Source organism: Boleophthalmus pectinirostris, unplaced genomic scaffold (assembly GCF_026225935.1).
Source record: "Boleophthalmus pectinirostris isolate CB_2022bp ecotype Guang Dong unplaced genomic scaffold, ASM2622593v1 HiC_scaffold_22, whole genome shotgun sequence".
NCBI lineage: Eukaryota > Metazoa > Chordata > Actinopteri > Gobiiformes > Gobiidae > Boleophthalmus > Boleophthalmus pectinirostris.
This window is the reverse complement of record NW_026571190.1, coordinates 1,012,839-1,039,183: the sequence shown is the minus strand read 5'-3', so window position 1 is coordinate 1,039,183 and position 26,345 is coordinate 1,012,839. Positions and strand designations below refer to the sequence as shown.

Here is a 26,345-nt window from a genome sequence, read left to right as displayed (position 1 = left end):
GTTCACCAACTGCAATCCACAATAGAAATAATTCAAACACATTTTTGTCAGAGTTCTACAAAACAAAGAGAAAAATTCCGCAGCATTTAAAATCCAAAATGTGACGACATAAACGACCGCTTTACGTTCCTCTTCCTCTTGTTTTGCTTTCGATGTGATGAAGATGATGATACAGCTTCTTTTATGAACAGTGTGGGGCCTCCTCCTCACCTGCGCGTTAGAGCAGGTCACAGATGTGTAAATAATCTCATACTGGACACACAGACACATGGACACACAGACAGGCGTTCAGTCCTGGGACAGGGGGCAGGAGACAGGGACTCCTCTGGGATGGGTTCGGACTGGGACCTGTGTGTGGATGAGAATAAAAATGCTGTTTTGGAAATGTCTGTGTTCTCATTTGTCTCGTTGACTTTGCTCTGGTTTCAGCCAAATCAAAATCACAATTTCAGTAATAACAAAGAGCAGTTATTTAAAGGCCAAACCTGACTCCAGTGAGCTTTGAGTCATTTACATGCACAGTTCGGACTTGTTTAAAGAGCCCATATTCGAATGTTGTTTCCTCGTCATGGACACACTTGGAGTTGTGTTTTGTTTCACTCACACGTGTTTGAGTAACTCTTTATTATTAATCTGTTTACATCTCTTGTGGAAATTATCTACAAAATAATAGCAAAACATACAAGAAGACTGTCTAAATTCAAATTCACAAACTTCCATATGAACATATGAAAAACTGAAATGATGTTCTCACTCTCAATCTTCTAAATTAAATAATAAAATAAAAGGAAAGGAAAAGTCCAAAGTTCTTCTTTAGGGAGACAGATTCCTTCTTCCTGGTTGCCTGATGGTTATAGATGGGAGAGAGTTCAGCATCCTAACAGCCTGGAGGATGAAGCTGTGATGTGAGTCTGATGGTGCGAGAACAGAGGCTCCTGTACCTCCTCCAGGACGGCCGGCTCAGCAAAATATGTGCGGGATGATCTGCATCACTCACAATTGTGATGGCTTTGTGGGTGAGGTGGGTGGTGTATATGTGGTGAGGTGGGTGGTGTATATGTGGTGAGGTGGGTGGTGTATATGTGGTGAGGTGTATGTGCAGTTGAGGCGGGTGGATGCTCTCAGTGGTTCCTCTGTAGAACGTGCTCCTGATGGTGGTGAAGCTTGAGGTTCCACAGTAAGTCGAGGAGCTGCTGGGTTTTCCTCACAGTGCTGCAGTGTTGGTCCAGGCGAGCTCCTCACTGGAGTTTAGTGCTGCTCACGCTCCACAGCAGCACCGGCGATGGTCAGTGGTGGGTTTTGGGTGTGGCCTCTTTGGAAGTCAGCAACAATCTTCTTAGTCTTAGACACTTAGACACTAAGCTGGAGGTTGTTGTCTCTGCACCGTGTGGTCAGAAGGTCTTTCCTGTAGTGAGTCTCGTTGCCCTTGGTGATGAGACCAACCAGAGTTGTGTCACCCGAACTTTTATGTAAGTAGGTCTATGTTGCACCGGTATCAAACAGTCTCACTACTGAAGGACAAAGTTTCTGCTGCGTTGAGCCCACAGCAGTGAGACAAGACTTAAATAGTGTGTGCGGCCCAAGCCCTCCCCAAGAACAGTTTGCATTTAGGTCAGTCTGGACATTTTGCTTTGTGTAAATGAAATGTACTAGCACCTTTCCAAGAGCATGTGAGTCCAGGTCAGGATGATCAAACACTTGGGTAATAAAGAGCAGACATGTACATGACAAACCCAAAGGTAACAGCAACCTTCCTGTGAGAGAAAGAACAGTGCTTCTTTAACACTTCTTACAGAGTATCTTGGAATAACACCCAACACTCGAATTTCCACCACAATCTCCAAAGCTCAAAATTCTCCATCCAAATGATTCTAGTGAAAATGTATGGAGTTTAAAAACACAGTGGAGCACTTCCTGTATTACCACATGACATCACAAGGTGGACCAGAGTGTTTTCTGTTTGTGAGAATAACTTCGCGTAAATGTGCAGGGTTTGTGTGTTAATCATGTGTGAATGAAACGACACACACCTCCAGTTGTGTTTGTGATCAGGAAACTAGAACATAGATCAGAAAACAGCGTCTCACGTGCGCGTCCAACTCGTCCAAACTGCGCATGGAAACGACAGGCTTTAAATATATATACATATAAAATATATATATTCATACATATACTGTTTGAATGAGTGTCATACTAATGAGTTGTGTGTAGTCTGGTGGTTGGGTGCACTGCCTCTCCCCCGGCCCCCCTCCCTCCCTCCCTCCCCCCGGCCCCTCCCCTCCGCGCGCCGCTCCCCTTCCCATGCACCGCTCCTCACTGCAGCATCACACTGCGGTCTCCAGCCTCTCCATCCGGCCCCTGCACTCCAGCCAGGCGCACGGGACACGCGAACATGTGAGTATGCCCTGCTTCTCCAGAACACCGACACACTCGCTTTAATAGCACACAGTGTAGGAGCTGTTGGACGCTGTTTGCGCCGCTCATGCGTCACGCAGCATCCAGGCGCAGAAAAAAAAAAAAGGAAAAAAGTTAGAAGAATGAACTTGACGCACCAAACCCGAAAACGAGTCGTGACCCTCTCAGGCGGTTGTGCTCACAGCGGGGGAGCGGGCACGGGGGAGCGGGCTTGGGGGTGACCTTAGCGCCGCTGCAGTGCCCGCTGCCGTCCGCTGCGCAGCCCGGAGGAGGAGGTGGAGGTGATGCAGCACTTTTGGGTTCGCCCTAATGGGATCCAGGACGTGTCCGGTTTCTCCGCAGCCGCAGCAGCAGCAGCGCCGGTCGCCTCTGCGCCATCCACGGGCACGCACGGGCGCGCACGTGTAGGCTGGAGGGCACAGACTGACCGCGTGTCCTCCTGTAGCCTACAAGTTTGCCATTATGTTGGAGCAAGTGAAATTTATACAAACCAGTGAGTGTTGTGCGCGTTACAGCTGAACTTTTAACTGCGCTGTTTGGTGCTTGGAGCGTAAATCTTCATTGCGACGCAGATTTCAAATGTTTTCAGATCTTAAAAGAAAGAAAACACGTTACACATTAGAGATGAGAACATAAACCATGAGCATTCTTCGATGGCCTCTTAAAGTGTGACTTTTGTTGACAGTAGAATGTGATGTGTCAAACTGGTTTCATCAAAAAACAGGTGAGAGTGACGTGAGCCTCTGAGGGTCCAAACTATGGCCCAGGGCCCAACTGCGGCCCTCTGACAGTTTTTTCTGGCCCTCAAACCCTCCTGCTGAAGTGTCCAGAGACGAGCTTTATACTAACATTCTCAAATTCTCTGTTATTGTTTCCTTGGAGTTTCAGATCTTTTTGAATGATTCACAGTTTTACACTAATGTTGGTCTTATACTTCCCCTGGTCACTATAGTTCTACCATTTTTATTATTTAGATTATGTGATACTATACCATGCATTATTCATTCTCTCCACTCTCGGTTGTGAAGCTGCAAATCTGCACCACAGCCCCTTCGACCACCACCAACACACACCACATCATACTAAGTCATGTGGGTAAGGTGTCTTGCCTAAGGACACAAGGACACTAGTATCTCATCCACACTGAATCAAAAGAACCTGTAAGATTTACTAGAAAAAAATCCTCAGAACAATTTTCACTTGCACTTTCAAAATTACTGCTGTAACATCAGGTACAATTTACTTGTCAGTGTCAAGTGAAATGTTCTTCCCTCCACCAGGAACAGACAAGAATTTACTGAGTAATTGTTACTCAATGTTTTAATGTCAGTTATGTAAATAAATTAAGTAAAACATAAAATACTGTCAGAATTCATTGTATTGCAAAGCGATTTACAACAAGGAACCACAAACCCACACGCACACACACACACACACACACGAGTGTACACAGACACTAGGGGTGAGGTGGGTTAAGTGTCTTGCCCAAGGACACAACAACAGCATTCATCTGTTTTATTTTATTTTATTTTTTAAATGTGGAGATGAGTGACAAACGCTCAAGCAACTGAGCTACTGTAGCTCCAGCCCCAAACCCGTAGCCGCCGAGTGCAGAGAAGACGGACTAGACTAGACTAGAAGGACTTTGGTATGACTAAGTATTTGTGAGTTTGTGAGGAGCGACTGTAAAACCTTTAAACGTGTCGGTGATTGTACAGTAGAAGTGACTCATTATGGACAAAATGTGTTTATTTGACTTCTGTAGTGGAATACAAGAGTCAAATAAACACATTTTGTCCGTTGCTGTTAAATAAGTTGTAGTTCTCACAGAATGATGCTAGACAGCCCCGAGTGCGTGACCTTCAGCTCTGTGATCTGAGCTGACAATGCTGTGCGAACAGTTCACTGTCTCTGTCCCTCTTTGTCCCTCTGTCCCTCTGTGTCTTTCCTCCTGTCTCTCATCCTCTGTTCTTCTCCTGTGTGGGTGCAGGGCGGTGACTTGGGTGCTGTCCTTGTTGTTGGTGCTGGTGGTGTCTGCAGGAGGAAGTGTGGGGTGAGTTACTGCTTCGTCATTCTTACATATGTAATACCATCTGTCCCTGTCCTCTGTCCCCCTGTCCTCCTCTCAGTCTATTTGTTAGTCCCTCTCTCTGTCCATCTGCCCCTACGTCTCTCACGTGTGTCTCTGTCCCTCCAAACCTCCTTTTCAGTCCCCGTCTCAGTAGTGCAGGTGTCTTGGAAAAATACGTCCCTCTCTGTCTGTGCCTCTCCCTGTCCTCCTGTCTGTCTCCTGCTGTGTCCTGGTGTAAATATGTCCCTATCCCCTGTTCCTCTGTCCTTGACTCTTTTTGTCCCTCTCCCTGTCCCCCTGTCTGTCCCTGTCCCCCCGTGTGTCCTGGTGTAAATCTGTCCCTGTGTCCTCAGGCCCAGCTCCAACAGCAGTCTGTGCTCCGAGTCTCGAGAGTGTCTCCAGTATGAACTGCTGTGTCAGACCGACGAGTACGAGGTCAGGACTGAACCAGGACTAAACCAGGACTGAACCAGGACTAAACCAGGACTGAACCAGGACTGAACCAGGACTAAACCAGGACTGAACCAGGACTGAACCAGGACTGAACCAGGACTGAACCAGGACTAAACCAGGACTGAACCAGGACTGAACCAGGACTAAACCAGGACTGAACCAGGACTGAACCAGGACTGAACCAGGACTAAACCAGGACTGAACCAGGACTGAACCAGGACTGAACCAGGACTGAATCAGGACCGAACCAGGACCGGACCAGGACTGGACCGAACCAGGACTAAACCAGGACCAATTCAGGACTGAACCAGGACTGAACCAGGACTGAACCAGGACTGAACCAGGACTGAACCAGGACTGAAGTGAACTTCTAAAGACCACATGTTTGCCTGGATGCCCTGGTGTCACTCTGCTCTGTCCTCAGGTGAGACACTACAGTCCCACGCTGTGGGTGTCCACAGACGCAGAGGCTTACTTCATGGGCGTGGGAGCAGCCATGGCCTTCAGGAGGCTCTTCCAGTACATCACCGGAGCCAACGAAGGAGGTGAGCTGCCCCACTGTGTCTGATGTGTACACAGATGTTATGTGGTACAAGTACTTCACATTCATATTATTCACAAAAAGTACTAAGTAGTGCTCTTACTTTCATCAAGTAAGAGAAAAAACTGAGGAACCTAACAGAAATGTTTATGGAATATTGTTCGCCACCTGCTTGTGTCCATGGAGATGTTTTTGTTTTTCCTGGAATGTTCCAGAAGTGGCTTTAAAACTTCCATCTGTAATTAGACCGTCCATCTCGTCACTGTTCTGTTCTCACATATCACCACTAGATCCTGTGTGTGTTACTGCAGTCTGATGTTCTTCACAGAAGAAGAGCAGAGAGCACAGGGGAGGGAGGTGGAGCGATCAAATCCAATGACTTTAAACTTATCCATTTCAACAGAGACAAGCATGTGATGGCACCAGACCATCACATCTACAGAGTTACATGTCAGATCTTTGGAGTGGCGAGTACACTTAGTAAGAATGCAGATTTATCAAGGTATTTAGTTTTAAATGACACCTGTATTTAAGTAAATGGTTCACAGGTTTAATGCCATATTATGCAACATAAGCAGTAACATCTACATGGAGGTACTAGAGGTACTAGAAGGTGGCATACCACCCACCTGAAAAGTCACCGGGCATGTCCCACCAGGAGGAGGCCCCGGGGAAGACCCAGGACACGCTGGAGGGACTATGTCTCTCAGCTGGCCTGGGAACACCTCGGGGTCCCCCCGGAGGAGCTGGAGGACGTGTCTGGGGTGAAGGAAGTCTGGGAGTCCCTGCTTAGGCTGCTGCCCCCGCGACCCGGCCCCGGATAAGCGGACGAAAATGGATGGATGGATGGACAGTCATGTTGAAGAATAGATCCCAAAAAAGGAGACAAATGAACAAATATCTGTCATATGTGAAGGAGCGCTGCAAGAAACACCAACGTTCAGATCATTTCATATTGTCAACAGAAAACTATTTGTCTTCTTTTATACAAGTGAAAGTAATGTTACTTTTACTCCTACTAGTCCTATACTGTGTATTAGGGTGGTCCAGAAAAACATGTAAAAAAATAAAAGTTTTAAATTTCTCAATTTGAACCCAGCAAACATTGGCCATAAATACAAAAGCAACAGGGTTAAAATTTCAGTGAAATCCAACATGATTTAGAGGTTGCACAAGCCTTTTTAAGTTTCAAGAATTCTCTCTCAAATAACAAAAGTGTGTCTGTTTGTCACACTGCTTTGTGTCTGATGAGCTGGCAGGATTACATACTCTACATTTTGCCACTTTTCATTAAATAATCCATTATATTCTTTCAATAAGCAATAATCTCTGCAACAGTCATACCAATTTAGCAGAGACAGAATAGTTGTCATATGAGATCAACACACAATCAGTTTACAGTCATGTATACTGTACAGCATGACTGCTGAAGACAAACTTTAGAAAAAGGCTATGAGGAAAGATTTGTCAGCTTAACATTGCTGATAGTGTTGGTAAGTAAATTTCTGTTTTCTATATACAAAACCTATGCAATAGTTTGTCAAATTTAATATGAACAGTGCTAATATTAATTAAACACTGACTGATTTTTTTAAAGTTTGTACTAAATTTTGTGGATTCATGCAAGAAAGAGAGGGATCACCCCACGTTCCCCACCGTCTTGATGCAAATGGAAGCTATGAACAGAAGACCCTCAGCAATTTTGTGACAAAGAATACAAATTCATTCTTTACTATTCTGCAAATGCCACCTGAAATATGGAAGGAAAATGAGGAGTTCACTTATGCAGAGAAGGTAGTCCGATCCCTGAAAGTTGTGAACGACACAGCAGAACGGGGAGTGAAGTTGATCCAGGACTTCAATACTATATTAACCAAATCAGAAGAACAGAAACAATTCCTACTACAGCTGGTTCAAAATCACAGAAAAAGCTACCCTGACTCAAAGAAAGACACAGTTGTCAAAGGTCTTGCCACTTCTTCAAGTGAGCAGGCAGTTTGAACTGACTTGGTTATCAGGTTAGTCATTTTCATCAAATGATATTTTTTTATATAAGTTTCATTATATTATGTTACAACATGTGCTTTATGCATATATATTATATAAATATATATATTAAACCTATAGCATACAAGGAATAAATACTTTGAAAACTGCTGATTTATACTATTTGGCTAATAAAGAGAGATAAAAAGGTCTATGGTGTTGTGCAACCTCTAAATGTCATTTAATGTAGCTCAATTTTTATATGTTAACTTTAACTGGTAGTAGGCCAAAATGCATGGTTCAAATTAGAAGAAAAAAGAAAAAAGTTTTTTTAGGTCACCCTACTGTGTATTTTAAGGTTTTGGATCTGAACTCAAGTCACAGAAGTAAAAGTAAAATGTACTGACTGGAGTGGATATAACTGAGTACTAGTACTGTGTGTCATGTGACTGTGCGGCAGGTTACCAGATGGACATGACCGCTCCTGTCCTGGTCAAGATCCCAGAGGAGACCAGGATGTGGGAGCCAGCCATCTACACTCTGAGCTTCCCTCTGCCCCAGGCCTACCAGGAGCAGCCCCCCCAGCCCACCAACGACAAGGTACCCCCCCAGCTCACCAATGACAAAGTACCCCACAGCCCACCAACCCCAACGTACCCCCCAACCCACCAACCCCAACGTACCCCCAACCCACCAACCCCAACGTACCCCCCAACCCACCAACCCAACGTACCCCCCAACCCACCAACCCAGTACCCCCCAACCCACCAACCCCAACGTACCCCCCAACCCACCAACCCCAACGTACCCCCCAGCCACAACCCCAACGTACCCCCCAGCCCACCAACGACAAGGTACCCCCCAGCCCACCAACCCCAACGTACCCCCCAGCCCACCAACCCCAACATACCCCCAACCCACCAACCCCAACGTACCCCCAGCCCACCAACCCAACGTACCCCCCAGCCCACCAACCCCAACATACCCCCCAACCCACCAACCCCAACGTACCCCCCAGCCCACCAACCCCAACGTACCCCCCCAACCTACCAACGACAAGGTACCCCCCCACCCCACCAACCACAAGGTACCCCCCCCCCAGCTCACCAATGACAAAGTACCCCCCAACCCACCAACCCCAACGTACCCCCAACCCCACCAACGACAAGGTACCCACCAACCCCAACGTATCCCCCAGCCCACCAACCCCAACGTACCCCCACCCCACCAACGACAAGGTACCCCCAACCTACCAACCCCAACGTACCACCCAGCCCACCAACGACAAGGTACCCCCCAACCTACCAACCCCAACGTATCCCCCAGCCCACCAACCCCAACGTACCCCCACCCCACCAACGACAAGGTACCCCCAACCTACCAACCCCCAACGTACCCACCAACCCCAACGTATCCCCCAGCCCACCAACCCCAACGTACCCCCACAACACCAACGACAAGGTACCCCCCAACCCAACCCACCAACCCCAACGTACCCCCAACCCAACCCACCAACCCCAACGTACCCCCTAGCCCACCAACCACAAGGTACCCCCCCACCCCACCAACGACAAGGTACCCCCAACCCACCAACCCCAACGTACCCACCAACCCCAACGTACCCCCCAGCCCACCAACCCCAACGTACCACCCAGTCCACCAACCCCAACATACCCCCAACCCACCAACCCCAACGTACCCCCCCAACCCACCTATAACAAGGTACCCCCAGCCCATCATCCAGACACCTCTCCCCCCCAGCAAGTCCAAAGCAGATGCACATGTTCTCCAGGTGCTCTGGAGACATACTGGGGGATCTAGGCCAGCTGGGAAACTGGGTCATTCTCGTGTATTTTGGGTGTTCCCCGGGGATGGAGAAAAAACTGGGGATCCCTCTGAACGCACATCTGTGGCTGGGACCTTTCTGTGTGTGGAGTTTACATGTTTTTCACAGACTGTGTAAACATCTCCTTCTGACCATGACTTACATTGGGGCCCCCTCTCTCTGTAACTGCAGGTGTGAGTCTTCCCATTTTGGTCTTAAAATGTTCATATTATCTCACTTTACAGTATCCTGTTTTTTTTATTTATATATTTTGTCCATAAAATTCACCCCTGTAACCATTGGCATCGTGAGCCCTGATGCTGTGGGCAACATCACACTCACTTAGTCCACTTCTTTATGCGGTCAGTGATGTTTTCTCTGTCTATGGATTGGTCTTGTTCACGGTCCCTAGTTTGTGCCATCATCTAAAAGCATGCACAGAAATCCCCTGACGAGGTACTCCTGACTAATGTATTTTAAGATTGTCTCAGAGGAGAATTGAAAGCACAGTGAAAACAGAAAGAACCAGTGACAGGTGAACTCTGGAGCAGTCCCTTACAGGTGGCTCACACTGACAAAACCTCTGCTCTGGAGGAGGGCCGTGTGCAGGGGTAAAGTTGTTTCTGTAGATGAAGCCAGACTGGGTGTGTGGGACCACTGATGTAAAACTAACTTTAATTCAAATATCTTGTGTTTTTTGTAGCTGTACTTTACGGAGATGCCGGACATGGATGTGTACGTGCGCAGCTACGGCGGCTGGATGCTGTCAGTCACCTCCAGGTTACAGGCCCACCAGCTGACCAAAGAACTGGACCGAGTGGGGGCCTCCTACAACCACACCCACCACTACGGAGTGGGCTATGACAGGTGCAGCACACTGTGGAGGGGTACATGACAGGTGCAGCACACTGTGGAGGGGTACATGACAGGTGCAGCACACTGTGGAGGGGTACATGACAGGTGCAGCACACTGTGGAGGGTCTATGACAGGTGCAGCACACTGTGGAGGGGTACATGACAGGTGCAGCACACTGTGGAGGGTCTATGACAGGTGCAGCACACTGTGGAGGGGTACATGACAGGTGCAGCACATTGTGGAGGGGTACATGACAGGTGCAGCACATTGTGGAGGGGTACATGACAGGTGCAGCACACTATGGAGGGGTACATGACAGGTGCAGCACACTGTAGAGGGTCTATGACAGGTGCAGCACACTGTAGAGGGTCTATGACAGGTGCAGCACACTGTAGAGGGTCTGTGACAGGTGCAGGTACACAAGCGTATATGAAGGTTCTTGTTTTTGACCACAGAGGGACTCCTGGGGTCTAATTTACACTGACTAAGTTTGGTCCATTTGGACTCAGATGTTGTCTGTCCTTGTCTCCTCAGTCCTCTGAAGCTGCTCAACAGACACAATGAGGTGTGGTATGTTTGTGAGGGGAAGCCAGTGTGTACCGACCCCCAGGAGCCCACACCCCCTCACCCCTCCAGGCACCAGAGCGAAGCCCAGGAACCCACAGCCCCTCACCCCTCAATGCTCCAGACCGAACCCCAGGAGCCCACACCCCCTCACCCCTCACTGCTCCAGTCTGAACCCCAGGAGCTCCCCTACACCTCCAGGCTCCAGGCTGACGACCCAGCCTCAACTGCCCCCCAATCCTCCAGGCTGCAGGCTGACGACCCAGCTTCATTTGCACCTTCAAATGCTCCTTCAGACACCCCCACGAGTGCTCCCACGGGTGCTCCCTTAAGCTCCTCTTCTCTACATCCTGAAGCTCCTTCTGTCGCTGAGGACAACAGCACCTGCTCCAACTCCTCCCAGAGCACCATCACCACTGTGCCCCTGTCTCACACCACCCCAAATCCCTCAGAGCAGAGCACTGATAGTCCCCCAGAGCCAAGCACCTCCAACCCCTCACAGCAGAGCACCCTCAACCCTTCTGAAGAGAGCACCCAGGCCAACTCCACCCACCCAGACCCACACACCCAGAACACCCCTTCCTCCGCCTTGCCCTCGGCCCACCTCCCTCAAGAGCTGACCCCTGGCCCGTCCGACACCTCCCTGGGTGCGGGCCAGTCGGAGCACCCCCCCAGCACAACACCCGAGCACCAGGACCCCCCTCGTCATGAGCAGTAGCAGCATGTCCTCCATGTTACAACCAGATGTGGGGAGCGCTTCATATGCTTGTTTGCAGACATAGACAGAGTGAGAGGGAGGAGGCGTGCTACGAGAGGGAGTATTATCCTACAGTTTTGGAGATTTCTACCTTGACAATGATGATCAGCAGGTAAAGAAATATAAATACTTCCTGGCGTGATGGCAACACAATGACGTATTAGTTTGGCTGCTGTACCCACTTCTGGTTGTCAACAAAGCCCCCTTACTATTACTGTCTCCCTCATTATGGAAGTAGCTCTAGTGCTGCTAGTCATATCATATCGCTTCATGTACGGTACGGGTCCATGTACATATTTTCTGTTGTATCTATCAGGGCTGTTTCTAGTTTACTCGGGGCCCTGCCAAAATTCAGTTTGGGGGCCTCTAATTTGACAAACCACAAAAGAGAGATTCCCGTCACAAAAATCTGTCTTTCAATTCATGCGTTATTAATGTGAGTGGGGTAGCCTCTTCACAGATCTGACCTTTCAATTGGCCTCGTAGCTTTACCTCCTGGAAATGGAACAACATTTCAGGCAAAGCAAAAACGTTTCCATGGAGCCAAGAATGTGGCAGACCTTCCACTAAATAAATAAATAAATGATCCAAATATACATGTTTATTCAAATCAAATATTGTTTAAAATAGCATACACCCTTTTGTGATTACACATCCAGTGTGGAGTCCCCTGTAGGTGTATTTTAGCCCCTCATGTTTTTACCATAATCTGTTCAGAGCTAGAAACAGCCCTGCAGCGCCACCTGTTGTAATCATGCTTGCTATTCCTTTTGAGTTGCATCTCATAAGCACTTTAAACGCATTTTAGTCATTAGTGGTATTCTAAGGCAATAATTCTGTAACACATTTCAGTCTAGTCCATACAGCGTCTGAAGTGGTGTGTGGATGATCTGTTGTTGTGCATACACTGCTGCTTTAAAGAAACCCAGAAGTGGTGTTAGCTAAAGTTACAGCTTGTGATGTAATAGGATTTTACCCACCACATGTAAGTCTTATGCAAACAGCTCTGTTCAGTAATATCTGTTACACAGTCAGACACAATAAAGTCATTAAATCAAATGATCCACTCATCTGTGTGTGTGTTTTGTGTGTGCTCTGACTTTTTGGATATGTTTTATCTAAAGAAGCAAACTTAAGTCACAAAGCTTTACTGAGACTTTACTGTATTACCACAACTAATACTTTTTATACACTACCGTTCAAAAGTTTGGGGTCACTTAGAAATTTCCTTATTTTTGAAAGAAAAGCACTGTTTTTTTCAATGAAGATAACTTTAAACTAATCAGAAATACACTCTATACATTACTAATGTGGTAAATGACTATTCTAGCTGCAAATGTCTGTTTTTTGGGGGCAATATCTACATAGGTGTATAGAGGCCCATTTCCAGCAACTGTCACTCCAGTGTTCTAATGGTACAATGTGTTTGCTCATTGTGTCAGAAGGCTAAAGGATGATTAGAAAACCCTTGTGCAATCATGTTAGGACAGCTGAAAACAGTTTAGCTGGTTAGAAAAGCTATAAAACTGACCTTCCTTTGAGCGGGTTGAGTATCTGGAGCATCATCACATTTGTGGGGCCGATTAAACGCTCAAAATGACCAGAAAAAGAGAACTGTGATGTGAAACTCCAGTCTATTTTTGTTCTTAGAAATGAAGGCTATTTCATGCGAGAAATTGCCAAGAAACTGAAGATTTCCTACAATGGTGTGCACTACTCCCTTCAGAGAACAGCACAAAAAGGCTCTAAGCAGAGTAGAAAGAGAAGTGGGCATCTTGATCGTACGTACAGACGCAAGAAGTGTCCATCCAGCCAATCCAACTTGTGGGAGGATTCTTGAAGCGTGGGGAGAAATCTCTCCAGATGACCTCAACAAATGAACAGCTAGAATGCCAAAGGTCTGCAATGCTGAAAATGCTGCAAATGGAGGATTCTTTGACGAAAGCAAAGTTTGATGGAAAAAAAAACAACATTTCAAATACAAATCATTATTTCTAACCTTGTCAATGTCTTGACTATATGTTCTATTCATTTTACAACTCATGGTGGTAAATAAAAGTGTGACTTTTCATGGAAAACACAAAATTGTCTGGGCGACCCCAAACTTTTGAACAGTAGTGTACTACCATTCATGTAATAAATAAAACACACACACACTTTCTCCCCTTTCCAGAGAGTCATAATGTGGCTTTAATTAACTACCCAAGACAGGAGTCAAGTAGTATTTTTTTTTTCTGCAAATCTTTATTCATTTACTGTTCAGTGTAGTGCTTACAGCATTCAACAAGTCATGGTAAAAATCAGTATGTCAAGATTACGAAGAAACTTATGATGCACTACTGCTGCTTATCCACAGGGGGCAGAGCTGGAGTGTAGGACACACAGGGCTAACATGTCAGGACATTCACTCAGACGTTCAACCCACTGTGACCTCCAGCTCACCTGCATGCATGTCTTTGGATGGAGGAGAGAGAACCACTCTGCCACAGTAACACAGGGAGGACATGCGCACTTCACTCAGACACCCACAACCTCCTTATTATGGGAGAGCTTATTATGGTGTGATTTATCATACAATACAAACAATATGATACAAATGTCTACTTTGATAAATGATTGTTTTTACTACACAACCATTAGTGGTATTTTAGAATAGGTGTTCAAAACAGATCCAAACAGTTTGTAGCTGTATAAAACATCCATCCAGTCCTAGGAGTCTAACTTTTACTTATGTATTCCAAGTATAACAATATTGTCAGAATTTTGGCAATGGTAAGACTGACTGCACTGAAATGCTCTGTTACTGTCTGTGTGCCAGGGCCAGAGTAACAGTTTAGTGCTTCACTCACTGATTGTGCAAGAATCTACCACAGGTTTCAGTCCCCTGTCATATTTTGTCCTTTTCTTTCTTCAAAAGCAGACATATTTTTAGGTGGACCATGCATGTCCTTGATCCACCTGTCAATCACGCCCATCTGAACTCCGGTGACCAGACTCACATCTTTGTAAAGCATTAAAGAAGTGTGTGTTCTGGATCCCAGGCAAACACTTTATAGCATGGCAACTAAACAGGACTTGAACAGGACCAAACCATCAGGGAGTTTACCTCATTCTCAGTTTATGTGCAGGATTCATGTGAAGCTCAGAACCTGCTGAGGGGAGGTGGTATAGGTGAGTTTCATTGTTGACAAAAGCGCGCGTTGCATGCTGGGAATTATTTTGGTCGGCGGCAAGAAACACTAATTCAACATGACGGACGGAGCGAGAAAGCACGTAAAGGGTATTGATCCCGGTAATTTATCCACTCTAACGGCAGAGGACCCAAGACCATTTGACCAGAAATTGGTCATAAACATCGACGGAGCCAAATCACCCTTTTCAACCCCGACAAAACCTTGGACCAAACCGAATTTCTGGTCAGAATCGCCAACTACCTGGACAAATATTCACTTGGGTGATATCCACAATGACTTGGTGGAAACTCCTGGGCCATTCACAGCAGAAAAGATGAAAACCTCCAAGAGTCTCGATGTGTTGTTGAACTTGTTGGAGTCCACGCTTTGTTAGGATCTTCTACATTTGCTCTGCGAATGTTTGAAAGCCGTTTAATTCACCGTTAGTGGTTCTTTTCACTCAGAATACGAAAAAGACATTTTCCTTCTTCCGTGCTTCTATTTGTGCATCCGATAATGCAGCAGGAATTTACCATTATCGGGGAGAAATACGCAAGGTTACGCACTGTGTTTGACGCTACCGTGTTTCTTGCCTCCGACCAAAATATTTCCCAGCAGCAACGCGGGCTTTTAATAACAATGACGTCAGCTGAAACTCGCCTACTCTGTGTTGGCAAACCGCTGTGCATTGTGTGTTATCTGCTTAATGGGGAGCGTTGGTACTGGCCGTCCTGGTTTGAACGACTCTGACTCTATACAATCCATAAACCCACTAGTGCCCTCAGAATACACCTGCTCTACAGGCTCAGACATGTGGGGAGGTTCCTCAACACTGACACATCACAGCACTGTGAGGAGTGGACATGGTCCCCTGATATCTACAGTGTGCTGAGGGAGAGTCACTTTCTCTTTACGGGTCGTGGTAAATCTTATAAAAAACATAATACAAAATAAACAACTTGTGCAAATTGGATAAGATACTGTAAAAAAAGCACTTTGTGTGTGGATATTGTAGCCTGACCAGCCTGACGCTCTCTTTCTGAGCTGTACAAAGAGGTTAGTCCAGTTCTGGTCTCTTGTGGCCTGGCCCACAGACTGTATTTATAAATGCACAGAGCCAACCTGACAGTTTCCACTTTTCAAACAGGAAGTGAGCATCAAGATATGAACATTAATAACAATGAGCTGTCCTCTTTCGCCGAAGTCGCTCCAGCTAGACTTTGGTTGACAACGTAGCTCAGTGCCTGCTCTCTGCTAAACCAGCTGTGCATCCTCGCTCCTCATTGGCTCTTTGGTTGCTATGATACTCAGTCATTCCTATTGTGGAACTTAGCTCAGCAAATTTACCCCTATAACTGCTAGACTTGTTTGGCGTCATTTGGAGCATGGTGAGACCACACTCTCTTAGTCTGCTTCTGTTATACAGTCTGGGGGCTGGCCAGGCTAAGGACCCTTCAGAAAAAACACAAAACCAAAGCCTATTCAACCTAATTAAACAACAAGTTCAGAACTGTAGCAGCACAGAGCAGAGGTCAGGTATTAGAGTTCATTTATTTGAGGCAGTGCTCTTCCTGGTGATGCTGGCTCTCCTGGTGGCTCCGCCCCCGGCCCCGCCCCCCTGCCACAGCGGCCCCGGGATGGTGAAGGCATCCACGCTCATGCCCAGGGTCTTGGAGGGAATGGGGCAGAACTGTTTGCGGTCGGAGCTGTACTTGTAGATGGACTGGACCTGGGCACAGCTGACGGAGCGAGGCCCCACCCCCGTCAGCCGCACCAGCTCCTGGGCGTCCGGGTTCAGTGTGTACACCCCCCGGAACTGACAGCTGGAGTCCCGGAATAAGATCAGGAAGTGGTTAGCGGGGCTCTTTTCCATCTCCTGTGGACAGCAGAGGGCAGTGTTGGGTTTGGAGCTGCATCATGAATTATACATTTCAGTTAATGGGCCCATATTAGACTATTCTCTGATCCACTACAGTGTTGTCTCCTCATCAGAAAACAGAAAACACTCCACTGTTCCATCTTTTGATGTCATGTGATAATACAGGAAGTGCTCCACTGAGCTTTTAAACTCCACACACTCTCACCAGAATCATTTGTTAAAAGGTTGCTTAAGTTTAAGTTTTTATTTATATAGTCCTCATCCACTCAACACTTGGAAGCTGTTGAAAACTACCACTTTGTGACATCACAAGGTGGAACAGAGCATTTTGAGCTTTGGAGCTGTAGACAGAAAGACACTGAACATGTGACGGAGAGGACTCGAGGGCTGCCTGTGTAAATTAGGGGTGGGACAGTTCACAAAATTCACGGTTCAGTTTGTATTGTGGTTTAAGGTCGCGGTTTTCGGTAAGGTTCTTTTTGTCATTTTTTTCTTTTTAATCTCTTCAATCTTTTTTCTTTTTGTGGCCATACCGGCTTGTTAAAGCCTGATTTCGTCAGATCTCAGAAGCTCATCAGGGCCTGATTAGTACTTGGATGGGAGACACTGGCGATTCTAAGTGCCACCAATGGGGCGCCAGTGGCAAAAACTGTCGTTGTGTCCTTAGGCAAGACACTTCACCCACATTTCCTAGTATGAAAGTGGTGTGTGTGTGAGTGTTGGTGGTGGTCGGAGGGGCTGATGGCGCTCACTTCAGTCAGTCTGCCCCAGGGCAGCTGTGGCTACAGTAGTAGTTTACCACCACTGAGTGTCGAGTGAATGAATAATGAACTGTAAAGTGCTTTGTGTATCTTGAAAGGTGCTATATAAATACAATGATTAATTAAAATTAATTAATACATTTTTAATCTCCAGAAATATATTTCATCATATGCTATGTGTGCTTAATTATCCACAATTTAGGATACAGCATTAAAAAAGTTCTAAAATTCTAGTTAGTAATGTAATCATGCACAAACTGAATTGGACTTGACTTTAAGCACATTATTACTGGACATAGGCAGCTGTTGTGCTTCAGAGAAAAAAATGTTACCACCTTCCAAACCGTCCTCAGGAGTCGGGATACTTGGTTTAGTGAGACTGAGTTTTTGGCTGCAAGGTTAAAGGCCTGGCGTGCGAATTTCGCTCTACGCAAGCGTAAAAACTGCAACTTTTGGACAAGTAACTTTTAGAATACATGGAAAGTGAATGAGGGCGGCTCCAATGCACATGCACGTCTGGCGCGTATGGAGCAGCACGTTTAGCACGCGTAGATTTCAGAAAATAGGATCCATCCTTTTTTTTGATGCTCTACACGAGCGTAGGTGTGTATCCCCATCAAAACACACAGAGAGCATGAATCTCTGGTTGTACTTGTGTGTTTACCATCAGCACATCGTGCTCCTGGGGCAGTTCTGTGTCGTGTGAAAGAGCCCAGCTCCACAAAGACTGTTATTTAGTGCTTTAAAATTTACTTTTGAGATCCGTGTGTTTGCCGTGGTGAGTCTGTACAGAAGGTAAATAAATACAAGTGTGTTCAGCTGTTAGTTTCACTGTAGATCTGATACAAGTGGCTAAACCCAGTCAAGTCTTTCCCACTGACAAACACAGAGTCAGTGCTGCACGTAAACGGAGCCAGAAGTGCACACTGGAGTCTGGCTCCACTGTACGTGTCAGCGGCTGTGGTTTGAGAGGCAACGACACGGGCGCATCCTCCATCTCCAGGCGGCCCTCTTCTCTCCTACTTGCCATTTCTACACGTGATGCGCAGCACCCATCCTCCTCACCTCTTCTTTTGCGCCAAAGTGAAACAGGTCACATACGGGCACGAGGCTACAACACGCAAGCCGGGAACCATGGAAACCGTACGGTATGCACACGTCCCAAACCGTGACAAGTGAACCAAAGGGTTTTTGTTTTTTTTCTTGAACTGTGCCACCCCTAGTGTAAATGTGTAAGGGAAGTTATACTTTATCAGTCCCTTTAGAGACAGATTGATTTTCTGATTTTGACCCATCTTTCAGTGGCTCTGGGGAAACCTGTCAGGAGCAGGGAGCCACCGCTGTACAGCGCCTGGGGACCCATGTCCATGTCCATGTCTATGTCTTGAGTTAGTCTTGGTCAGGGCTACTTTAGCTGGAGGATTTGACCTATGGTGCATGTTTTGCTTGATGCTGGAAACATGAGCACCCAGAGGAAACTCACCAGACACAAGGAGAACATGCAAACTCTTTTTGCTGAGGAGCCAAGGGCTTTGCACTGATGATACTAATGCTCTTCTGGTTTATTCTTGTTTTACCTACATACCCACATACAAGTGTGTCCAGACTACACTCTGACACTGAGAAGGCTCCATCTCTCAGCTGTGACCTAGTCCTGTTGTCCTGTCGATTTGAACTACCCGTCAATTTGAGCTCCCTAGCGCTACTGCACAAGTGCTGTTCCAGTGTAAATGCCGTCGATTTGAGCTCCTGAGGCAGAAGTGGAGTAACAAGTCATATTTTAAAAGTGTTTTGGCTTTATTGTTTGTTTTGACCAGTTAAGCATCGACATGTGTGTTAGATTTGTGGCAGAATCACTACAGTAGATGATTAATAGTTTGGATTTTATATTTGATTTTATCATTTTCATTTTCATTACATTGTTAAATATTTAATTTCATTTAATGCTATTTAATATAAAGACTTCAGTGTTTCCAGTCATTTCTTTCTCTTCTGTAGTGGGAGCCTTATTTGATAGAAGATATTGACCTGTGGAAATGAGCTCCTCTAAACAAATTCATCTAAATGAATAATTTTGATTTTACAGTGGGACATTATTTGATGGTTAAATTGTCCTGTCGATATGTGCTCCCTTTACTCAGAGCCTGTTTAAGCAGAATACAACTGTCCAAATGAATTCAGATAAATAAGTTGAAACTTTACGTAACTAACGTATAAAGTATAATCACAGCATCAAACCCGCGTCTCTAATCCAAAGAAATATGTTGTAAAATTGGAGAGGTCAGGGTCAGGGTTACGGTTTATTGGATCTATACAACTGTAAACTGAAAAACGTAAGGTCACTTATTTTGACGGAGCAGCACAAATCGATAAACGTAACTGTCGATTTAAGCTGCTGGGGGCTCATTTCGACAGAACACTGAATTTAGTTCTGATTCAGTCCTACGGCACTCTGATCTTAAAGATGAATGTTTTTCCCTTGCATTTGAGCAAAATGTGTCTTACCCCAGCACAGATTGTTTAAGTTGCATCTGATTATAAAATGCTTTACCATCAGAGAAGCTGAAAGTGTGCATTAGCATTCTAGTTGTTGTTAGCAGGTACACATGGGACACCTCTTCTCCTGAGACCCATACCTCCACAATCTTGTTCTTCTGGGCCTCGTTCACCTTCCCCGCCAGGCAGCAGCGGGACAGGGCGTTGTGGATGATGAACTTGTTGGACTTGAAGCTGGGCTCTTTGAACAGCTTCGGGCCTGAGACACAGTGAGACGGGGACGAGGGGTCAGGACATGTCCACAGTATAAAGAACATCGGGGACATAAATGGGGGACAGTACCCGTGTAGTCTGGGGCTGACGAGGCACCGCTGGAGCCCGGGTCACAGTCCTTGTCCTGTCTACACGGTGACGCAGGGCGGCTGCAGACAAATACAATGGTTTACAAATGGTTTACAGGCAGTGTGGGGGAGTAACAGATTACATGTACCAGAGTTATGTAACAAGAGTACAAATTATGAGTAACTGTATTCAGTTACAGTTACTGTTTCAGTGAGTGGTAATTGGATTACAGTTACTTTGTTGAAATAAATGGATTACATAGCGGTATTTTCCTGTTTTCACATTTTGGGCTATTCCTTTTTTTTGTTTTGTTCCGTCGGTAATTCCACTCATTGCCAAACACTAAACCAGGTCTAAACCTGGTCTAAACCAGGTCTAAAACCAGGTCTAAACTAGGTCTAAACCAGGTCTAAACCAGGACTAAAACAGGTCTAAAACTGAATTTAACAAGACTAAACCACCGCGGACCGTGTTTCCTCCTCTTCTATCAATAATATTTTTAATATGTTTAAGTAAAATCTTGTCTTTTCATTTTCTTTTAGGAGATAGAACATCTTATGTGAAGATCCTGGTCTTTGCTTCTCTACAGAAAATCAAGTAATCCAAAGTATTCAGATTACGTTACTCACTTTAAGTAATTTAATGGATTATGTTACAAACTACATTTTGGGGTATGTAATCTGTAATCTGTAGGGGAATACATTTTAAAAGTAACCTTCCCTACTACAGCCTGAACAATAACAGTGTTAACAGTTAATAGTGTTCTCTCATCATTAGCCTACTGGTGTTCTATTTTCTATTTTAGTTAATGCATGTTTGAGTAATCCTGTATTATCCTGCATTCAAGACTTCAGTGCTCAGAAAAGTTTAGTTTTCACCTACATACATATTCGTGCTTTCATTCATACACCAGCGACGCATACATAATCACTGGAGGCAAGTTGGATAAAGTGCCTTGCAAAGGAAACAACAACAGTACGGACCACTAGAACCACTGCTGTCCCACTACGTATTCCTGGGATTAGTCTCCCGTCCAAGTGCTACTCAGCTCCAGAGGCCAGACAGGACTGGGCATTCTCAGAAGTACCACCAAATGCATGGTCCACTTATATTTGAATAGCTGTTGTACCTGTCGGGTTTGGTGAGTTCACCGCTGCTGTTCCTTGTGTCACCAGTAGCAGGCAGGTTCAGAGACGAGTGTGAGTAGACTTTAGTCAATCTAGAGCCTAAGCAGTAAAGAAACACAACACAGGGTGAGGGAGTGTTCTCTGAGGACAAACCAGAATTGTGCTCACTGATGTGTAGTGTTTTTACTGACCTACTCAACTGTCTTCCCTGATCTACAGAATCCTCTGACCTGAAGGTTCTTCACTTACTTGTATTGTTCCTGGGGTAATGACCTGTAGAATCCTCACTGACCTGACCTGCTCTTCAGTACTGACCTAGGGTGTAGTCTTTAATACTGACCTGGGGTGCTCTTGGCAGGGCTGAGGGACAGCTGGGTGCCCTCTCTGGTCATACTGCGGGGGCGGGCTCGTGTCTTCTTGCTGGGGGCACGTCCTGTGGCGGTAGACTTCTGCTTGAGCATTTTGTCCAGGTCGTCCATGATGCGGAGCTGCTGCCGACGGGCGTACTCCCCCCGCGTGAAATCTCCACGGCGGGCTGGGGTGGCTGGAGCGGTGGGTGAGGAAGAGGTGTGACCAGCCGGGGATCCAGAGGGAGAAGCTGCTCGCTGGTCGGGCCTATCCGGTCTGTGGACAGAGGAGAAAACAGATGATAATGGGACAAGAGCTCCAGAGTCTGTCAGTCAGAGACTGTGCACCACAGAACCCTGTGCACCACAGAACCCTGTGCACCACAGAACCCTGTGCACCACAGAACCCTGTGCACCACAGAACCCTGTGCACAATGGAACTCGGCACAGCAAAACCCAGCTACTAGAGCAGTAATCATGGTCATATAAGCTAGAGTTTCCCAGGACATGTCCATATTTTGCGTCATGTCCGGGGCGTCCGGGTTTTTTTTTATAAAGTGATGCAAATGTCCGGGTTTTCAGCACCGTTCGTTGGGGGCATTAAACTGAGCGGCTCTCATAGTTCTCTGTGACTCAGACGGAGTGAAACACAAACAGTCGGTCAGTCTGCAACATACCGAAGCACAAATGCACATTTAACAATGACTTGTACAAGAAATTCTCCGTTTTCCGTCCCGGTCGGGACAAGTGGGAGGTCATGTGCACAGGTTGTGAGGTGAGAGTGCAGTGTCCCTCGTTTATCGTGGGGGTTATGTTCTAAAAATAACCCGCGATAGGTGAAATCCACGAAGTAGTCAACTTTATATTTTACAATTATTATATCTGTGTTAAGGCTGTAAAACCCCTCAGCACAAACTTTATACACTTTTCTCAGACAGGACAGGTGCAACCCTTTTTACTTCTTAAAAGTTGTTGCTGCTGTCGTCCTTGTGTTATTTTCCTCCTTCTTTATGTAACAAACTGAAGATTCATTTATTCCATAATGGAGCCCAACAGCACAGAGTCCCGCACGGGTCCATTTTTGGAGACCCCAGTACAGGACCGCACCTGCGCAGTACAGGACCGCACCTGCCCGTTAACCCGAGATTATATCAAACTTTTGCGCTGCCTACACCAGGGACTGAACCAAGACTAAACCAGGACTAACCCAGGACTGATTCCAGGACTGAAGAGGAGGACTAATCCACGACTGAACTAGGACTAAAACAGGACTAAAATAGGACTAAACCAGAACTGAAACAGGACTCACCGTCAGGACGGGCTTGGAGGTGACCGCAGGAGAAAGAACCGACTCAGCTCCGCACCTCACGGAGTTAAACGAGGCAATTGCCCGATCGCGTTTTGCGGACAAACTGCTCGGCGTTTTCTCTCTTAAGTCCAAGATTAGTCCTGGTTTAGACCTGGTTTAGTCCTGACCCACCCGTGTGTAATTACTACCCGCCTGTAATACACAACACGCGTTCATACACTGTAAAAAAAAAAGGCAAAATTGCACAAACCCCCCCCCCAGGTGTCGGGGTTTTCACAAACGGAAATATGGTCACCCTATATAAGCTCTTATCACACCAATATAAGGTTTGTCCCTGTCCACTGCCTGTATTTATTTATTTATTTATTCATGTTTTAGACCTAAAAACCTAAAACCTAAAAAGGGATATCTTTGACATGGAAATAACCATAATTGCCAGAAAGGATACCATTATACGTAGAACCTATTCTACACAACTAGAACATGACCCTTTAAATCTTCACGTGCACACTCTCCCTGTGCTGCCCTCTGCTGCTGTGGAGGTACCTGTTGTCTGGGTCGTGCTCATGCCACTGTCTTCTCCTTTTCAGCTCCTCACTCCTCCTCTGCTGTCGCTCCAACAGAGCAGCTCTGCGCTGGGCCATGTCCTCTTCTCTGTGAGCACCCTCCTGCAACAAGAGCTCAGCTGTTACCTGTGTCTGACCACATGATCACAGAAGAGAGAGAGAGTCTGTCTGACCATGAAGAAGAAGCCTACGCCTCCTCGGGGCGCACTGCCACTCAGCTCTTCAATCTGCTCTCCACCGGTGTCACTGCTGAAGGGCTCGGCCAGTCCCTCTGCACTGGACTCACTGGGTGGGGGTCCTTCTGTGCTGGACTCACTGGGTGGGGCTCCATGCTCTCGTCCTCGCGCCTCCGCGGCTGCACCCTCCGTGTGGTCGCTCATGGAGTCGGAGGAGAACTCGTGGGTCTCATCTGTGTGGTCATCACTGCCTCCCTCACCCGGCCCCAGAGAGGACAGAGAGGCCATCAGGCTGCACTTGTCCCCAGCGGGGCCCCCATCAGGGCCCACACTGAAGGCAGACAGGGACAGGGTCTCACTCTGGAGGGAGCACTCTGAGGGACTGCTTTCCACGGCAGGCTGCTGGATGTCCTGTGTGGAGCTCCTCTCCTCCTGATCCAGCTCCAGGCTGAACTGGGTGGGGGTCTCACTGGACCCTGTGTCTGAAGTGCTCTCCTCAGGCTGTGGTGGGGGAGCTGTCTGAGGGGACTCCTGTGGGGTCTGGGGGCCCCCAATGCGGAAGGAGGAAGAGGTTTGGACTTGGCACTTGCTGGGCGACACGCGCCGCAGATGGGGCAGTGAGTCCACGCTCTGTGGGGGGGTTAGAACGCGGGTCAGAGGGGGGAACTTAAGCTCTGAGGGGCGAGGGTGGGACGCATGGGGTCGGGAGTGTGCTTTGGGGCTGCGGGGGGTTGTAGTGGCTCTAGTGCGAGGGGCGGGACAAGAGGAGGACAGGGCTGTTTTAGCAGAGGCTGAAGAGCGGTGGGACACAGAGGGGGCTGCAGGGATGAGCCACGCCTTACTCACACTCCTGGTGGGGGTCTTGGTTGGGGTGCGAGGAGGGGTTTTGGAGGCTGAGGGTGAGGGTTTGCTCTTTGGGGAGTTTTTGGGCGTGGTCCTGGGCCACTGTCCACTGAGGAGCTGCTGCTGCTGCTGTGTCAGTTTCTGCATGTCCTTCTGCAGGCACTCCAGAGCCTCACTCAGCTTCTGGACCACCTCCGTGTACTCCGGCACCCCCGGCCCCAAGCTACCGGCCCCACCCCCTCGCTCCTTACTGTCCTTAATGTCCTTACTGTCCTTATTGTCTTTATTGTCCTTCATGTCCTTATTGTCCAGGGAGAAAGTCACCTGTTTCTCCAGCCGTGGGGGGGCACTGACCTTTTCCTTCTGCTCCCTCTCCTCCTCCCGCTGCAGTTGCTCCTCCACCTGTGTGAGGCGCTCATCCAGGCTGAGCTGGTCCTCTGTGTCCCCCGTGGTGGAGTCCCCTCCTGTGTCTCCTCCCCCCTCACCCTGCTCTCTCTGCAGCTGGAGGAAGGCTGTCTTTCCCAGTCTCTGCCTGTGTTTGGCAAATATGGCTTCTATGCGCCTCTTCTGCGCTTCAATGCTCTTGCGCTTTTCCTCCAGACGCGCCCCCAGAACCAGAGCGTCAGGACCTGGAGTCCCGGGAGAGTCCTGCCGGACTGCTCCCACAGCAGGACTCCCTGGTGTGGTGGGAGCTGAGCTGGCCTCCTCCCCAGGAGCAGCAGGCTGTCTTCTCCGAGTGTCCCGCCGCTCTGCAAAACTGGTCATGCGTGGGCTTCCACTGGGGCTGTGGGTGCTCTGACGACCCCAGTTTGGCCGGATGTTCCCGGGCGTGTTCCTGGGAGTGTCATCGGAGGCCTCGGAAGAGTCCACACTGCCGTCTCTGAGCACTGAGTCATCGTCTCGGGACATGTCAGAGGAGCGTCCTCTGTCCCTCCCGCCCCCTCGGGCTGGGATCGAGCTGCTCAAAGGGGAGTCCTCTTTCTCCGGGGAGTGCAGGTAGAACCCGGCGGGTGCTCCTTCAGGCCGCAGCCTTGGCTCGGGTCTGCTCTTTCTGGGGTGGTTGACCTGCAGGGCCTCCTCGATGGTGGGCAGCTCTCCCAGAGGTGTCATGTAGGGCCCCCACGAGCGAGGGGCCGGGGCGGAGCTGCTGATCAGGTGGCTGAGGTCCTCAGGAGGGCTGTAGGCGCTCACAGGGGAGGTCATGGCGGGGACGGCAGGGGCCAGGCCATCGCTGCTGACGGGGTGAAACACACAGTCGATTGGGTTGCCCATGACAATGTCTACATCACTGTCCAGCCCAAATGGGATGCTGAAAGCCACTGCGGACAGGGGGCCACTGCAGACATGGAGGTGAGGATGGATGGAGGGACACACCACACAGCACAGCACAAAAGCCAAAGGAACATGTTAAAATAAGGTCCAAATGTGAGGCCACAGTCACAAAACCAGCACACAGACATGTACCTGATCTGCTTCTTCGCCCAACTCTGGTTTTCTGTCAACATAAACACACAGTCAGTCAGGGGACTGGCCAAGCTCCACGCAGGGAGATCTGAGTCTCCTCTATGCACTTATTATGTCTCTCATGTGGTCTATTATGGTGTCAAGGGCAGTCCACTTACCTGCTGATACTTCAGGGGGAATGGGAACAAATGGTTGTTTGAAGATGTACGAAGGAGAGCCACTGAAAAAGAGCACATCAATCAGCGAACATTCTCACAGTGTGGAGACAATTCATTGTGTGTGTGTGTGTGCGCGCGCGCGTGCGTGTGTGTGTGTGTGCGTGTGTGTGTGTGCTGTACCTGTTATTGTGTCCACTGACAGGGCTGGTGCAGTCCAGGACTCCAGACATATCTGA

At 47.6% G+C, this 26,345-nt stretch overlaps 2 protein-coding genes across 3 annotated transcripts in view; one reads left to right on the top strand and one right to left on the bottom strand.

The window, feature by feature from the left end:
• The first annotated feature begins 3,952 nt into the window (after positions 1-3,952).
• Positions 3,953-12,471, top strand: soul5l (heme-binding protein soul5, like). Its single transcript, XM_055158329.1, has 6 exons — positions 3,953-4,468; positions 4,840-4,921; positions 5,364-5,484; positions 7,927-8,066; positions 9,995-10,158; positions 10,682-12,471. The coding sequence occupies exons 1-6, from the start codon at positions 4,302-4,304 to the stop codon at positions 11,427-11,429; spliced, it is 1,422 nt and encodes a 473-aa protein (XP_055014304.1). The 5' UTR covers positions 3,953-4,301; the 3' UTR covers positions 11,430-12,471.
• Positions 12,472-13,734: 1,263 nt separating this feature from the next.
• The window catches only part of LOC110157761 (calmodulin-regulated spectrin-associated protein 3), a 34,819-nt gene continuing 22,208 nt past the window's right edge, over positions 13,735-26,345 (bottom strand). For both annotated transcript variants that reach the window (XM_055158427.1, XM_055158425.1), the window contains exons 9-18: positions 26,290-26,341; positions 26,110-26,171; positions 25,952-25,982; positions 23,642-25,823; positions 23,449-23,570; positions 21,587-21,870; positions 21,249-21,345; positions 20,120-20,199; positions 19,918-20,036; positions 13,735-16,517 (exon numbers count right to left, since the gene is read on the bottom strand). In XM_055158427.1, coding sequence (XP_055014402.1) covers positions 16,188-16,517; positions 19,918-20,036; positions 20,120-20,199; positions 21,249-21,345; positions 21,587-21,870; positions 23,449-23,570; positions 23,642-25,823; positions 25,952-25,982; positions 26,110-26,171; positions 26,290-26,341 — 3,359 coding nt within the window. In that variant the 3' untranslated portion in view covers positions 13,735-16,187. The remainder of the gene's footprint in view (positions 16,518-19,917; positions 20,037-20,119; positions 20,200-21,248; positions 21,346-21,586; positions 21,871-23,448; positions 23,571-23,641; positions 25,824-25,951; positions 25,983-26,109; positions 26,172-26,289; positions 26,342-26,345) is intronic.

Bases quoted from the DNA above. Each gene is read 5' to 3' on its own strand.
- soul5l (XM_055158329.1), top strand. From the start codon at position 4,302: ATGCTGTGCGAACAGTTCACTGTCTCTGTCCCTCTTTGTCCCTCTGTC. The intron at 5,485-7,926 runs GTGAGCTGCCCC...ACTGTGCGGCAG, and splicing joins CACCGGAGCCAACGAAGGAG to GTTACCAGATGGACATGACC. The intron at 8,067-9,994 runs GTACCCCCCCAG...TGTTTTTTGTAG, and splicing joins CCCAGCCCACCAACGACAAG to CTGTACTTTACGGAGATGCC.